The following is a 13,297-nucleotide window of genomic DNA, read 5'->3' as shown; positions in this document are numbered from 1 at the left end:
TTCTTTTGACAGAGGAGCTGTGCAGAGAGAGGGTTAGGGGAATGGAGTCTGATTCTGGCTTGGAAGCCCGATTCTTTGTGGCTTTCTTGGGGGCTCTGACTCCGCTGATTACCTAGACAATGGAAGGGGTCCTAGTTTTCCCCCTCATTAGTGCATACATTTCCCCCGGAAGCATGCCAGGGAGGAAAATGATAGAAATCAGGACAGAAATGCTGCAAGAGCCACTGGGGAGTGATCTGCCTTCCAAATGAAATTCTGTCAGTATTTGCCCAACTCCTCACTGAAGGGAGTCAGGACTTCCAACCTGCCCTGCTTCAGATCTTCCTTCCAATGAGAACTCGCCACATTCATCACAAGAGGTTCAGGCAGCTGCCTCTCTCAGCTGGCCACTCCTCAGCACCTCCCTCAGCCCGCTCTTTGAAGGAGACCTAGCCTGTGGCTGAGCAGGTAGATGGTCCAGGCCTATCCCTTTCTGCCCAGTGTTGGAGGAAATGGACAAGCTCGTACCACAGCCTATGCTCGACTGGCTCTCTTCCACTGCCAGTCCATCTCTGCTCTGGAGGACCCAATAGACACAGCCCACTTGTTATCCTCCCGTCTAGAAAATATCCTATCAGAGTCCTGCATTTCTACCCTGATAATGCTCATAGCAATAGACCCCACGAAATGTGTACTGAACTGAAGTAAAGAAGGGGTGCCTTTCTGCCTCTGTGTGCTTCGTTTTGTGGGTCTAACAGAATTAAATTCATCTTCTTATCACATGAATATCCTTTCCAGGGCCCATCACTGTGTCCACAGATGGGGTGACCAAAGGGTAGGCACGAACTCTTCACTGTGTGTGCATCTTGCGAAGCACGAAGGGATATTTTACTAGGAATTTCTCAGAAATGATTCTCTTCAAGGACCCTTTGCAGCTCTGTAGAGCTTGCCTCTGTAAGGGTGTGAGAAGGCAGGGCAAGCAGAGCCACATCGCTGTGCTGGTGTTAGATGTAAACGCTGACATTACCATAAATGGAATTGGGGTTCAGAACAGCTGAGTGAGGATTCCTGTGGTTATGCTCATATTGCTACGAATTCTTAAAAGAAATTCCACCAAAAGGAGAGCCAAAGACTGTGTCTCGGCTGAGCTCAATTAGTAATGGAAGAAAATGGACTCAATGACTTCAAAGGTTAGAGAAACTTAGCAAACCAAAGTGGTTAATTCCCCAAACAGGGATTGGTGTTTTAAACTTCAAAATGAAGACACACTGCATTTTGATGGTGAATTAATGTAATGTTTCATTATTCTAGGTTTAATGAATTTCAGCATGGGAGAAAATATATTCAGAGATACTGAAGAACATTAAGGCGAGCCATGGGGTGCTATCAAAGGAATAATGAGTCACAAAGATTAGCTCAATGGGACTGGGTTGTGGTGGTCTGAGTAAGAATGTCCCCACAGGCTCATATATTTGGATGCCTAGTCATCAGGGAGTGGCACTATTAGAGAAGGACCAGGAGGTGTGGCCTTACTGAAGTAGGTGTGGCCTTGACGGAGGAATTGTGTCACTCGGGTGGAAGCCCAGGCTATGCCCAATCTTTCTCCCTCTCTCTACCTGCTGATCCAGTTGTAGCTCTTAGCTACCACCCCAGCACCATGAGCGCCACAGAAGTAGAACACTGGCTAGAATTAGCTTACATCTTTATCTACGAAGGCAGAGAACACTGAGTACCTTGACTTTGGCAGTACATCCGGAAAGTCGAAAAATTCCTTCTGATTCCAGGCCCGATTCCTCGACTTTCTGGAAAAACTAGATATTGACAATAAATTACAAAAATTGAATATCTCTGCGTGACTGCAAACATTCTAAATAATGAGGGCAATAACCAGCAGACTGCTAAGTATGTATGTATACCGGATATATGAATGAGTCCTGAAATGCTAATGACCCCTCAACAAGGTCAATGTTCCCTCCAATTGGCCAGTGAGTGAATTCTCCATTTAGATCTATGCCATAGCTTCTCAACTTTTCCTCTTAAACAAAGCACTGACTCTACAGGGCATGTTCTCTTATGTACTATGATATTCTGCCAACTTGGCTCTTTCAAATCTGATCACTATTTCTCTTCTGCAGACCAACCAAAAGGAAAAAAATAGTAAATCAACTATGTCTACAGCCACACTACCCTGGATGCACTCAATCCCTTCTAAATTTACTCTCATTAGTTGCAAAGACCCTGATTAAGACCTTAAAGAATTCTAGAAGACTAACCAAGGACTTGGAAATACAAGAGTTAAACTATTCTTTTAGATTTTCATGGTGTTGATGACGGTGATGATGATGTGACAATGGCAGCAGTGTTGATGGTGGTGATGATGTTGATGGTGGTGATGATGTGATGGTGGTGATGATGTTGATGATAGAGATGATGTGATGGTGGTGATGATGTTGATGGTGGTGATATTGCTGGTGATGATGTGATGGTGGTGACCTGCATGATGGTAATGATAGGATGTAGAGATGATGTTGATGGTGGTGCTGATATTGATGCTGGTGATATGTTGATGGTGGTGATGAGCTGTGCTGGTGGTGCTGCTGTTGCTGCTCCCGCATGCTGTGCTGGTGGTGCTGCTAGTTGCTTCTCTTGCTGCTGGTGCTGCTGGTCCTCGTGGTGCTGGTGGTGCTGCTCTTGCTGGTGGTGCTGCTACCGCTGATGTGCTGGTGGTGCTGCATATTGGTGGTGCGGCTGTTGCTGGTGGTGCCCTGACTGATGGATCATGCTCGGCTGTAGCGCTGCTGTTGCTGGTGGTGATGATGTTGATGATATTGATGACGGTGATGATGATGTGACAATGGCAGCAGTGTTGATGGTGGTGATGATGTTGGTGGTGCTGCATGTTGCTGGTGGTGCTGATGTTGCTGGTGGTGCTGCTCTTGCTGCTGGTCATCGTGGTGCTCGTGCTCGGCTGTCGCGCTGCTGTTGCTGGTGGTGCTGCTTTTGGTGCTCTTGCTGCTGGTGCTGCTGTCCTCGTGTGCTGGTGGTGCTGCTGTTGCTGGTGGTGCTGCTGTTGGTGGTGCTGCTGTTGCTGCTCTGGCTGCTGGTGCTGCTGGTCCTGGTGCTGGTGGTGCTGCTGTTGCTGGTGGTGCCTGCTCTTGCTGCTGGTAATAGTGGTGATGGTGGTGATGATTTTGATGGTGATGGTTATAGTGGTAGTGTAGGTGGTGATGGCGGTGGTTGCAATGGTGATGATGATGATGATGATGATTTTGATGACAGTGGTGGTGGAGGTGGTGATGGTGGTTGCAGTGGTGTTAGCAGTGTTAGTGGTGATGGTGATGGTAGTACTGCTGTTGGAGGTAATGATGGTAATGATGGTGGTGGTGAGGATAGCGGCGGTGGTGATGAGCTTTAATAGGAAGTTTCACTTCCAGTGTACGTCTCGAAGGTCAAACCCTGTTCTCAGTGCTTTGTACACAGTCACTCATTCAACCCTGACCTCCGGTATTATTTTATTCCCCTGCTGCGGAGGCTGAGGCTTGTGGAGGATAAGAAACCTTTCTACGTTTAGAAGGTGAGAGGAGGCTGCAACAGCCCACTGCGGTGCGTGGGTTGCAATATTTTTTTCAGGGATGGGGAAGGAGGCGTATATGTGTCTAAGAAGAGGCTCTCATAGCAGTTGAGGGACTGCCTCAAATTGCCTTACGTGAGGCACACAACATAAGCAATCAGAATGGCTGTCATCCACTGAGTGGAGAATGTGATATAAACCTACAGTTCGCTTAGTTACACTTGAACTTGAACAATTTAACTTTTGATACATCTCAGAAAGCACTAGTATGTTCATCAAATAGGCCATTAATAATCACGTCTTTAAACAGAACAATCAAAATTACAGGTAAACGGCCAGGCATAGTGGCACACGTCTTTAATCCCAGCACTCAGGAAGCAGAGGCAGGAGGATCTCTGTGAGTTCCAGGCTAGTCTGGTCTACATAGTGAGTTCCAGGACAGCCAAGGCAATATAGTAAAATCCTGCCTTGAGGAGAAAAATAGTCCATGCAACCACATGCACATGCGCAAGGCACACCTGAAGAAAGCCGAAGCGGAGCACTCCTGTCTTCTCTGACATCTTATGGCTGCACCACGTAAGGAGTTACGCAGCGTTCCGCAAACACTCCTGAGTGTACTTCATAGTTAATGTTAGTTGCTAAGTTCTGTGCTGGATTTTTACACCTATGTCATATAAATTTATTCTGAATTCTCGTCACAGGTTTTTAAAGACTGTCTTCTTCAGAACCCGTCCTCTACACCATGTGTGCTTTAACTTCAGAGGAGGAAGAACAGCCCAGCCACCAGGACCCTGGACTTGGCACGCGCTGTGCTTCGCTCTGGTCCCCTCTCTCTTAAGTCATTTCCTCTCCTGCACCCCAGGTGCCTTGTCAGCAAGGAGGAGATAAGAGGGACCCTTGGGCTGCTCCCCCGCTGACTCCACAGGATATGACATCACTGGCATAGCCCTTCGCTGGGGAGACTCCCCACGGATGGCTTCTGTGCACAGAGGTGACACCAGCATCTTCTGGCTGTCACTGCCCCCCTCCCTGCTCTATCACTGGCCAATTAATTACCAGACTTGAGGCAGCAGCTCAGTATGAGGCACCGAGAGCCAAATGCAGGAAGAAAGAAGAGAGTGGAGGTGGAATTGTTAGGGTAGTGAAGCAACGGTGTCTCCTCAGTCAGGGTTTTTGTGTATTTTTTACAATTTAAAATCCAGCAAGGTCTGGGGGAAAGGCTGGGATTTTAATTGTGTCACCAGATGTCACTGTTGAGTAAGTATCTCCTGAAGTGTGCATATTTCATTCAGCAGCTGCCTGTGGGGCTGGAGGGACAGCTCAGTGGTTCAGAGCACATATTGCTTGTACGGAGGGCCTGAGCTCATTTCCCAGCATCCTTGATAGGAAGGCTTACCACTGCTTGTAACTCAGCTCCAGGGGGTCTAAGGCCATCTTCCTATCTCAGGCACTCACACACTCACACATATGTATGCATGCATACATTTATGCACACAAATTAAAGCAGCTAATTAGCAATCATAGAGATGCAGTTGAGATGTCATAAAGTGAAAAAAGATCCTTTCACAAATATTTCTGTCCTGACTGTATGTAATGAATATAGTTACACTTGAAATCCTAAGAGAAGAAAGCCAACTTTTGACTTTATTAACTTGAATTTTAGTTCAAAAAGTCCATAAAATGAATGACTGTGCACGCATGCGCATGCACGTGCACACACACACACACACACACACACACACACACACACTTGAACTTGAACAATTTAACTTTTGATACATCTCAGAAAGCACTAGTATGTTCATCAAATAGACCATTAATAATCACGTCTTTAAACAGAACAATCAAAATTACAGGTAAACGGCCAGGCATAGTGGCACACGTCTTTAATCCCAGCACTCAGGAAGCAGAGGCAGGAGGATCTCTGTGAGTTCCAGGCTAGTCTGGTCTACATAGTGAGTTCCAGGACAGCCAAGGCAATATAGTAAAATCCTGCCTTGAGGAGAAAAGAAGTCCATGCAACCACATGCACATGCGCAAGGCACACCTGAAGAAAGCCGAAGCGGAGCACTCCTGTCTTCTCTGACATCTTATGGCTGCACCACGTAAGGAGTTATGCAGCATTCCGCAAACACTCCTGAGTGGGAAGTGACTCCTCTCTCAAGAGTCATGTATCTGACACACATGCCTCTGAGGTAGTGCAACCGGAGGACTTTAAGAGATGGGCCCATGGGGAGACTTTTCCTGTACCCTTCTCATTCCCTGACTTCCGATCTGACAATGTGAACTCTCTCTCGCACATGGTCCTGGCACTGAGCTGCCATCCGCTGTGAGGTGGTATGGCCAAGGTGGCTTTCACTGAGTGATACTATGCTGTTCAGAATCTCAGCCTTCCTTCTCGTCATCTAAATCACTCCTGTTCCAGTGAGTACCGTTATCAGGCATTTTACTATAGTAATAGAAAATGGATTAATTAGAAAGGACCGATGATCTTGTATTGTTTGTAGTTAAATGGGCGTGTGCTGGGGCTAACGCTGCAAGGGCTCCACCATCCTTAAGAGGAAGCACCCGGTGAGCTGGAGCTCATTCTCTCCCCACTCTTTAGCACGGGACTCACTTTTTGTAACACAAGGGGAACTTTCACTTCAGGGTCCTTCTTCCGGTCATTGTCCAGGAGGACTGTAAGTGGCACTCCGAAAATTCCACTGTCTGCAGCGAAAATGGCCAAGAGAGGAAGAAAAAGCAAGCGTCAGACCATGTCCTTGTCTTCCGGGGCCAGCGTGGAGGCCGGCAGCCTGGCTCACTACTTACCTCGGCCTTTCCCCCTCTCCGTCTTGTTTCTCTTCAGTGGTATCCCGAAAGCATCAAAGAAGGCCGTCAATTCAATCAGAGAGAGGTGGCGGATTTTCTTCATGTCTTCGGCAGACAGGTCTCCTGTTTCGGTCAACCCGAACCTGGTTTTCTGAACAATAAATTTCTGAAATACACAGGGAAGATATTTATTTTTGAAATCAAATGAAATCGGGACAGTCTAAATTCACACGATAAAACCTAGTGGGGAAATATAACTCCGAGGAGCACGCTGGACCACAGGAACTGTGAGTGGGGGGTTAAGAGCACAGGAAGACCACCGCTGTGCTAATCAGAAGCCAAACAGTGGCCCAAAGGGTCCTGGCACTGAGCTGCCTTGCATGACTGTCAAGGCTGTGGCGCTGCCAACACTGCAGCTCTGGCTGCAGCCTACCGCTTTTCCCTCTCTCTGTGTTTGTGTGCACATGCCCATAGCAGGTAGCAGGAGGAGAGAAGACAGTCTCAGTCCTCAGTCCTTGCCTTCACCCTCCTTGAGATGGGCTTTCTAACCGCTGGCTGTCAAGAAGGCCACACTCGGTGGCCTAGAAACCTTGGGGCATTCACTGGGCTCCACCTCTTATCTCACCATAGGAGCTCTGAGATCGCAGATGAAGTCTGCTTTGCCCGAGGTTCAGACTCGGGTCATCATGTTTACATGGCAAGTGCTTCTAACCACTAGCCATCCCCCCCCAACCCAGCAACTGCCATCTTATGAGGCCTGTACATACCACTGTCCTGTAATCTGGGTTACATGTGGTACCTACACACACAACGCACACCTAGGCGTATCCCAGGAGACATAGGGTGCTGGTGCCTGGCACCCCCAATTCCTTTATGCATAAACAGAGATGAAAAGTAATCCTTGCATTGGCACAGGGAGCCTTCTCAGGAAGTTATCAGACTGACCGTAGAAGGTCTAACTCACGGTTAAGGCATAGTCTTCTTTTTTAATGTCTGACTTCTTCCATTTATTTCTGTTTGGGGCCTCGGTCACCATTTCTGAGTAAGACACCTCAAAAGACAGCTCTTCAGCCTCTGGCGGAATGTTCTTTTCTAGATAATCATCATCTAAAAACAGAACAAGACAAAAAACACAAGAGAAGAGAAATATAATATAGCGTGGAACCAGTCTGTGGCACTGGCTGCACAACAAACTACCAGAATTTACAAGGTAGCCCACAGGCATGCCAGAGGGCCGAAATCTGGGGAACAAAGCCTGGCGACATGGTGCCACTGACTTTCTTTAGGGACACATTTCTACCATCCAAACAACTGTCCAATCTAACTTCTAAAGCTTTGAACTTTGACGTGTTATGAACGTTTTTGAGGATTACCGGCAATGCCCCCAAGAGTGCATTTTTCTATATGCATCTGATACTGAAAGTAACATCTAGATCCGGCGTGATTTACTGGGAGCTGAGAAGTTTAACGAGGGAAAAAGCAGGGAATCTCCCTAGAACTCCCCTCTACTTTCACAAACACAAACCTTCTCCTTTTAAACATTTATCCAGAGTGGACCTCACTGCTGGGTATGTAGGGTTATTCCAGATTTCTATAATTCCATATTGGTCTAACCTTGCAGGATGTACATTAAAAAGTACCTGACTGGGTGACAGTGACAGGAATGTCCCACAGGGGTGTTTTTCTCAAGCTAGGCTGCAAAGTAAGGCAAATGATTCCTTGGTATAGACTAACATTAAGATTCTTGACACGACACTTTGTTTCTCTGTCTGGCAAACGTTTTCATGGGCAAAGTAAAAAAATTATCTGTCTACAAACAGGACATCTTTCCTTCTGCTTTCTCCTTAGGACCCTGACTCAAGGTCAAGGAGATCAAAATGACAAAAGGCGGAGTTAATCAGTAAGATTAATAAGAGACCTGCTTCCTTTTAAGTGAAAAGTTGGGCGGAGAGCTTACCAGTGAGCACGCTGCAGTTCTGGATAGGAACACTAGCCAGTGAGCACGCTGCAGTTCTGGATAGGAACACTAGCTAAGATGCTGCAGTTCTGGATAGGAACACTAGCTAAGATGCTGCAGTTCTGAATATGAGCACTAGCTAAGATGCTGCAACACAGTCAAGGGCTGCAGAGTGGACTTGGGAAATGGCAGAGGGAGGGTCGTGCAGTTTCACTTCCGTGGAGGCAGGCTTGCACTCGGGACAGAGGGAAGGGGTTAAACAGTGTTCGGACTTTTGCAGATCTAGGATGGAGTCTTTGGAAAGTAACAACCAAGACAGGCCCTGGGCCACTGCGTGTGGGCGCCTGTCTCGGGTGCCATGGTTAGAACTAGGCCACAGGTGGGAAACAGACTTATGGGAAGGGACTTCTGGCAGGTATCTCCTCTTGTTTATTTTATTTTTAGCATCCACATTATTGAAAAACAATTCGCATGTCGGGCAATTCATCATTTGATGTATGAAGTCAATGGCTTTTAATGTCACAGCTGGGCAACCAGCACCATGATCAATTCTAGAACACTTCCATCAATTCCACGCTGCATCTGGATGTGAATGGTCAAGATATAGGCTGTGTACCCCTATGTTGAGAATGCACATTTCTCAAAAAGACAGGAATCACAAAGACATGGCCTCAGGGCTGACCTTGGAGCAAGAGGATCCCATTCTTAGTGTCTCAAGTGGCAGAAGCTCAGATGAGAGTCAGCTCTTAAGCTGGGCTCAGAAGCAGCTCAGGGTTAACGCACACTTCCTCAGGAACTGGGAGCCTTGGAGGAGGCTGCTTCTTGGCCTCCTTGTAACATCTGGTTATAGCATGGTGCTTATGGGGAGGCCTAACTCAAAGCCACTGTCTGAGTGAGAAACTCCTACTACTCATGCCAACATGTGAGGGAAATCTTTGTGTCTCATTTAGCTGGGCTAACATTGTCTGCTGTAACAAAATGGGCCGTTTGGAGGCAAGGCAGGGAGTGCTGGAAGCAAAAGAATCACAGCACATATATCGCTGGGTAGAGAGGCAAGGATGGGGAGAGATATACGACGAGCATAGGGCACAGTGGGGTAAGACTACAAAGTTCTGAGTTACTATCACCAAGCATAGTGACGGGAGATGAGAATAATGTTCTACATGTTTCAGAAACCTTCAAGAAAGGAACTGGGAAGCGTTTGCCATGAAGAAATGATATGTGTTTAAGAGCTAGGTAAGTTCAGCCTGATATAGACATTATCCGTTGGATGCGTTCATTGAAACATCACTACAGGAACCTTGCCAATAAGTCCTATGCATACCTTGATGGTGTTACACAGTCAATGCACTAAATAACGAAAAAGAAACTCACTACTGACTGCGCTGATGCCAGACCCCAAAGGAGTAGGCACAGAATAAGCTCACCAGGGGACATGCCACTCACCACTCAAAGCGCTCAGGACTGGTGGCGGCTCAGCGTCTGCAGATCCATTGGTGTGAACGGGAATATCTGGGATAGCCTCAAGGATTGACTGCCAAGCAAGGAAAGAGAGACAAAAGACATTTACCACAAACACAGCAACGCTTCATCTCTTACAGTTTTGGTTATAAGCCTCGCTTTTAAGAGCTGAGCCATCTCTCTAGCTTTGACCCTTCACCTCAATCGGATTTATGTTCGGCAATATATGAATGCTTTTCACAAAGAGACTTCGAGGTCTCATAAGTGGTTGGCAGTGACCACAGCTGTTTCCACCACTGGTTCAGATGGATGCCCTTACCCAAGCTCCTCAGAGAACTATGCTGGAGTACTCATAACTAACTCTTCCTTCCTTGCTCATATATTTATCTGCTTCTGCTAAGATGTAAAAACTAGAATGCTTGATGATATATTTGATAAATGCCACCTGCTAATCTGGATACGTCCTATCTTAGTTACATCAGTTGTATTGCTAATATGAATATAACAACTCTCTCATTGTGAAATACGGAGCAATAGCAACTAACCAAAAAAAGGGAACCATCTTCCCAGATGTGGTAGGTACCTGACTGCAATCCCAGCTCTCGGGAGGCAAGGCAGTGGCAGTGGCAGCAGTGAAGTTACAGGCCAGCCTGGTCTACATAGTGGGTTCCAGATTAGCCTGCTTTACACAGTAAGATCTCATCTCAAAACAAATACACAAACAACAACGACAATAATAAAACTCTAAAATAATAAATTATCTTTTATAATCCTATTTACTTTCTTAGTGTGCTCCCTCCTCACAAGGAAATCCTGCCACTGCTCTGCACCCCACTTGTGCCATCAGAAGCTGAGTATCTCTTTATAGAGTTCTGCAAAGTGAGTTGCTGCTCATGTCTGGAAGGGTACCAGCAAAAAAAAAAAAAAAAAAAAAAAAAAAAGACATAGAAACTCTACCAAAAAATTTACATGCAAGCTATATATTCTATATAAATTCTAATAAGGAGTTATTATCTGTGAACATGTGTGACTTCAAGAAACTGCCATTCTATCAAAACCTTTTACATGCCACCCACACATAAAATCCATCCTTTTCCTCAAAGACCGTGATGCTGGGTCTTTTATTCTCATATTTATTTAGCAATCACTGAACACCTGCTTCATGAAAGCCCCTTTATCACATGCTGCAGACTGCAGAGGGGAGTCTCAAATTCTCAGCCTCGTGCTGTCTTTTGATTCCTGTTTTTATTTCAAGTGAGATTTTAAATCTCTTAATTGTATAAAACACAAGCAAATCGATGGCCGACCGTTGAAATGCAGACGCCTGTACACTGCAAATCCTAGCTGAAAGGACGGAGGTCTAGGGTCACAGAGTTCTGTATCAGTCATACTTCTGGTAGCTCTAAAACCTAACACTGCAGCATACACACCCATGGCTACAGCTTTGATATGACCTATCTTCCAAATGCCCAGGTCTGATCTTCCACTTAGCATTCTTGGCAAGTGGTGGACACTTTAACGAGTGGAGTCTGGTGGGAGGTTTTAGGTCACTGGGGACATACACTCAAGGGAGACTGTGGAACAGACCAAAACAAAGTGACAGTCTCCTGTGACAGAAGCGAAATCATAGTGAGACTAATGTAACTCCAGCGCCCACCAGTGATCCTTGGGCAAGGATTGACTCCTGGGATGACTGCAGGTATCAAAGGTGATGGGTTATCCTTCTTATAACACAGGATGACATTTGCATCTGGCTTATGCACACCTTCCTGACCACTTTAGAGCATCCTGCATTGTGCACAGGCAGTGGTGGTGCACGCCTTTCATCCTGGCACTTGGGAGGAAGAGACAGGTGAATCTCTGTAGGTATAAGGCCAGCCTAGTCTACAGAGAGAGAGTTCCAGGACAGGCTCCGAAGCTACCCAGAGAAACCCTGTTTCGAAAAACAAAAAAACAAAGGAAAAAAAAATAACATCTGTATGTGTTCACTACAAATGCAATTAAAATGTCTTCTATCTGTAGTTGGTGAGTCTGTGGTTGAAGAGATTCATTTCAATAAGCACTGGATGATCATTTGATGTAATTCAACTTACAGTCCACAATAATGCAATTAGGAGACTAGAAATCCAGAACAACGGACTGCATAATTATGAAAGATGACATGAAAGTCCCAATGAGCTTTTTAAGAGGTATAACCTTTCTCTGAGTTCATCTGGAAAAAAACAGCTTCTCAGAAGAAAAAGGAAGACTTGCGTGTGAACTTCACTCTAGCGAATTTCAAAGAGAGACCACTGAAATGTGGGGGATAACTTGTGGTCACTTCAAATACAAAAAAACACAATAAAGATTTGGGTGAAAGGGTGCTACTTGAGAGAAGACTATTCTCTCGGAAAATAGGCAGATCACCTTATACGACTCCGCAAAGTAAAGTCTAATATTAGGGCAAGTTGTCGAGATATTCCCTGGGACAAAATGTTGGGGTCTTGGGGCCATGAAACACTAGAAACATTCAAGACTTCGAGCTGCAGTGGATTCGCCCACACTCTCACTCACGTGACAGAAGCCCCACCCTAGAGAGACTCCAGCTGGTGAACCCCCAGTTCCTTATAGCAAAGAGCTACGAGACTCAGAATGTAGTCACCTCACGGAGAAAGCTCGAGAGCACTTTCAATACAGGTACAGTAACGGTTGAGTTGGCATCCCGGGAGAACCCCAGCAACTCCCATTTGAATGAAGATTTCCAAGGGGGGGAAAACAAATATGGTTGCTGAATAGCAACCCGAAGTAAGAGAATTTGGAGACTGCCGCCAGCGAGGTTGTTTCTAGACCCAATGTTGCTTTAGTTATGCCACTATTAATTTTATTTTCAGGGGAGAAAAAGAACCTTGAGTGATTAATTCATCCCGCACAGCTCCCCAATCGCCATGCGGGAGCGGGTTCTTCCTCTCACATAATCCTCATCCTGCTCATCTCTTCAGCCTTCTAAGAGTCTTTGCGCCGGCCATATGCGTCGGTAAGATTTCTTTGACCCAATGCCTCGAAAGAATCGGTGCTAGGAAAAGCTAGCAGCAAAGAATGAAGACATGGGAAATGCATCCCTCTGACTGGTGACCGCGTTAGGTATTCATCCAACTTCACATTCGGCTTGGTGTGCCCTTCATCGCTGGCTTGCACGGGGCACTGGAGGCGGGGTTAAGGCTGGCTTGATGCAATGCAGTGATTATATACGATGTCGGGTGCTCTCCTGTAAACCAGAGTGTTTCTGGGAGCTCCGCTAGAGCTTTAAGCAAGGCTTGCCCTTTGGATGCATGATGTGCAGCTGTGGGAATGGTGGATCACGAGGGGGATAAAGCTAACGTCTGGGAGGTTACTCAGTGGCTGCTTCACTGAGTGAAGAAGATGACATTGAGTGTCTGTACCAAAGAAGAAACCGCACTAAAGGACACAGCAACAAACATTTCACGACCATTCACATGATCGCACCTCTGGGCCTCAGAGACGAGTATGAAGAGAGGAGA

The 13,297-nt window shown here is 46.2% G+C and overlaps 1 protein-coding gene across 4 annotated transcripts in view; it reads right to left on the bottom strand.

Annotated features, from left to right (window-relative positions):
* Window positions 1-13,297, bottom strand: part of Arhgap28 (Rho GTPase activating protein 28) — a 166,565-nt gene that overhangs the window by 25,961 nt on the left and 127,307 nt on the right. For all 4 annotated transcript variants that reach the window (XM_038315332.1, XM_038315334.1, XM_038315333.1 and 1 more), the window contains exons 6-10: window positions 9,765-9,852; window positions 7,326-7,468; window positions 6,362-6,527; window positions 6,168-6,259; window positions 1,713-1,790 (exon numbers count right to left, since the gene is read on the bottom strand). In XM_038315332.1, the coding sequence (XP_038171260.1) occupies window positions 1,713-1,790; window positions 6,168-6,259; window positions 6,362-6,527; window positions 7,326-7,468; window positions 9,765-9,852 (567 nt within the window). The remainder of the gene's footprint in view (window positions 1-1,712; window positions 1,791-6,167; window positions 6,260-6,361; window positions 6,528-7,325; window positions 7,469-9,764; window positions 9,853-13,297) is intronic.

This window comes from Arvicola amphibius, chromosome 18 (assembly GCF_903992535.2).
Source record: "Arvicola amphibius chromosome 18, mArvAmp1.2, whole genome shotgun sequence".
NCBI lineage: Eukaryota > Metazoa > Chordata > Mammalia > Rodentia > Cricetidae > Arvicola > Arvicola amphibius.
This window is presented reverse-complemented; position numbering and strand designations above follow the sequence as displayed.